Below are 3,342 nucleotides of genomic sequence, written 5' to 3'. Positions count from 1 at the left end.
CGATGCCCTCTCTAAATCCATCCTCTTTTTCGAGTGCCAACGCTCAGGGGAGCTGCCACCCGATCAGAGAGTAACGTGGAGAGGGAACTCAGCTCTCCTTGATGGCAGAGATTACAACGTAAGCATACAGGCATCTCCGTGCTAGGTGCAGCATGTTACTCTAAAAACGCAGTTATTATATAGTCACGGCATTTGTATGAGCCTATCAAGCGTGGGGTGGGGTAAGTGAAATGTATGGCCGCATGTATGCGCTTGCAGTAGGTAAGAACTTGCTTCTTTTTACGTGCCGGTAAGAGACTGGAGGCTCGTCGAGGGTGCTTGGGAGAGGGTAAGAGCAACCACGGGATAGCTGTATAAAGAAGAAATTAAGCGTCTACTGCATAATTAATTACAAATTAACAGCAAAATCACCTAGGTTGGAATTATACTTGATGCAGGTGGACCTGACGGGAGGGTACTACGACGCGGGTGACAATGTTAAGTTCGGGTTTCCCATGGCCTTCACTGTCACGGTGCTTTCGTGGGGGGCCTTGGAGAACGCAGGCGCCCTCGTGGCTGCGGGGGAGCTGGATAACGTCCGGACGGCCATTCGATGGGGAACGGACTACTTCCTCAAGGCCAGCACGGTGCCGATGCGGCTGTGGGTGCAGGTGCGTCATCCATATTCTCTTCGATTCGAGCGACGAAGGGGTTGGATCAATCGTCATAATTTAATTAATGTCTACACATACATACATAGGTTGGCAACGCCATTGCGGACCACGAATGCTGGGAGAGGCCCGAGAGCATGGACACCCCCCGCACCGCCTCGCAGATCAACGCCTCCAGCCCTGGCACGGAAGTGGCTGCAGAGACCGCTGCCGCCTTAGCCTCTGCCTCCCTCGTCTTCCAAGCCGTTGATGCCAACTACTCCGCTCTGCTGCTCGACAGGGCTGCCATGGTATCATATTTATTTGATCTCTCTCTCCGTCTCTCTTTATAGATTCCTATATAATCTTCAAGGCTTACGTAAAGAATATAAACTTTGGCTCATCTTATAATGATCGACTTTTTAATATGTTTGGCCGTCCATTTAACGTTTTTCATATGTTTGGCTCATCGTACACAGCTCTTCCATTTCGCGGACCGCTACCGTGCCTCCTACACCGCTGAATGCCCATTCTATTGCAGCTATTCGGGCTACAATGTAAGCGTCACGTCGACGACATCTTGAGCTTATTTATTTCTGCGCTGCGACAGCCATGTCCAAGTACTTACAATTGATGTGGTTGTTATGTACTTCATGGACAGGACGAGCTTCTGTGGGCTGCGGCTTGGCTCCTCAAGGCTACCAGGAAACCAGCTTACCTACGCTACATTCGAAATGCTCTACACAGCGCTGCCGAGGCTAACGAATTCAGCTGGGACAACAAGTTCGCTGGCTTTGCAGTTTTATTATCCAAAGTAAATCAGCATGTTTAATGGCCTACTTAATCCACTCTATTAAGCTTCTCCCAAAAGTCTTCTAGTAGTAAATGTCAGACGCTCTGCACTGTGACGATGGTTCTAATGATGTGTGACTCCTGATCCCTACAGATGTACTTTGACGGAGACGATACACTTCAACTTGCTAAATCGAGGGCAGACTTTTTCATGTGCGCAAATCTTCCCGGCAACAACGTCACCCAAGTACCCAGAACTCCAGGTGCGCATTGATAAATGTCTCGATTGTTCTCATCACGTGCATGTGCAGTGTCATCGGCCTGCAAACACCTGATCGGCGCTGCCATTATCTTCGAAACAGGTGGTTTGCTCTACTTCAGAGCAGGTGCGAACACACAATACGCTGGCGGAGCAGCATTCTTGGCGGGAGTGTACTCAAACTATCTATCGCAGTTCAGCCAAAGCTCCATAACCTGTGGAAGTAAAGAGTATTCGCCACAAGAAATTCTTGGCTTCGCCCAAGACCAGGTCGAATAATGCTGTTTTCTAGTTTATAGATCCGCAGTACGGTCGATCGGGTGACTAACGCGAGGGATACCGGTGGGATTTTTTTTTGTTCGACCTGCAGGTGGACTATGTCCTGGGGAAGAACCCGCTAGGAATTTCCTACATGGTGGGTTTTGGGAGGGCTTATCCGCTGCAAGCCCACCATCGCGGAGCATCCATACGGGCTTCTGCTACGTCTACCATGTCGGACGACAGGCTTCAATGCAAAGACGGGTTCCGGCTGTGGTTCAACCGAGCTGCGCCCAATCCTAACGTGGCGGTGGGCGCCATCGTGGGCGGGCCCAACAAACGTGACGGCTTCCATGACGTGCGGTCCAACTCCCAGCAGCTCGAGCCCGCAACCTACATCAACGCCCTCTTCGCGGGGGCGCTCGCCAGGCTCTCGCAGAACTCAACCGTTTCCTAAAACCCCACATACTGTCCAAAATGTCCAAAGGATACCTGTATACAAAGCCATTTGACCTCCCAAAAAATACCACCAGTCTCCGAATACACTCGGGCCTCGCCCCTTACACCGTGTATGGAGAGATTTGGTCGAGTTTTTTACTCCAAACATTCAACTCCCTAGCATTGTGTAGATATTTACCAACACTCATGAAATCATTCTCCTATTCTACATCCAACTCTAACTCTATAGACAGATTTGCTCGAGTTCACTCTAAAAGCTCCCTAACATTGTGTAGATATTTACCCCGACTCATGAAATCATTCTCCTATTCTATATCCAATGGCAAATATAGTCTATGTTTCTATAAGGCGACACTTGTTTATGCCTTTTACCAAGGGAGACGAATAACCTTCAATGACTAGCGTGATGGTGGGATCTAGTATTAAAACTTTACTCATAAAAAACTCAAAGAGCATGTTAAAAAGTGTATAGCCATTTGTTTTTTGAGAATAGGCTATCAATATCTCCCTCTTTATAACATGGGACTACTATATCAATAACATTGATATCTGAATAGGGTATCAATATCACCCTCATTATAACATGGGACTACTATATATCAATAACATTGATATCTAAATAGGGTATCAATATCACCCTCATTATAACATGGGACTACTATATATCAATAACATTGAAATCTATATCAATGGTTTCTAATACATTAAACCTCCATATTATTTACAATATCTATTGATAATAACAACTTAGGGTAAAATAAACATTGTTAAAAAAGGAAAAATTTGGTTTTCTAAACCATTCTCTCTATAACTTCTAATTTTACATTCAAAATCTTAATCAACGGAAACATAGAGCGTGTTGTATTGACACTTTAGGGGCCTCTTCCTTATGGTATTTATAAGCTATAACCTGAAGTAATTGCCAAATCGCGTTGTCAGCAGCCC

At 46.3% G+C, this 3,342-nt stretch overlaps 1 protein-coding gene across 1 annotated transcript; it reads left to right on the top strand.

Moving 5' to 3' along the window:
* The first annotated feature begins 479 nt into the window (after positions 1 to 479).
* On the top strand, positions 480 to 2,399 carry LOC147614552 (endoglucanase 18-like). The gene is made up of 7 exons (XM_086780475.1): positions 480 to 650; positions 740 to 940; positions 1,109 to 1,186; positions 1,291 to 1,443; positions 1,576 to 1,684; positions 1,784 to 1,950; positions 2,051 to 2,399. The coding sequence occupies exons 1-7, from the start codon at positions 495 to 497 to the stop codon at positions 2,393 to 2,395; spliced, it is 1,209 nt and encodes a 402-aa protein (XP_086636601.1). The 5' UTR covers positions 480 to 494; the 3' UTR covers positions 2,396 to 2,399.
* The last annotated feature ends 943 nt before the right edge of the window (positions 2,400 to 3,342 follow it).

The sequence above is a fragment of the Cibotium barometz genome, chromosome 42 (genome assembly GCF_041138505.1).
Source record: "Cibotium barometz isolate CiBa-2024 chromosome 42, ASM4113850v1, whole genome shotgun sequence".
Taxonomy (NCBI): domain Eukaryota; kingdom Viridiplantae; phylum Streptophyta; class Polypodiopsida; order Cyatheales; family Cibotiaceae; genus Cibotium; species Cibotium barometz.
This window is presented reverse-complemented; position numbering and strand designations above follow the sequence as displayed.

Coding starts and splice junctions, on each gene's coding strand:
- LOC147614552 (XM_086780475.1), top strand. CDS start 495: ATGGCCTTCACTGTCACGGTGCTTTCGTGGGGGGCCTTGGAGAACGCA. Junction 651..739: donor CGATGCGGCTGTGGGTGCAG/GTGCGTCATCCA, acceptor ATACATACATAG/GTTGGCAACGCCATTGCGGA. Junction 1,951..2,050: donor TTGGCTTCGCCCAAGACCAG/GTCGAATAATGC, acceptor TTCGACCTGCAG/GTGGACTATGTCCTGGGGAA.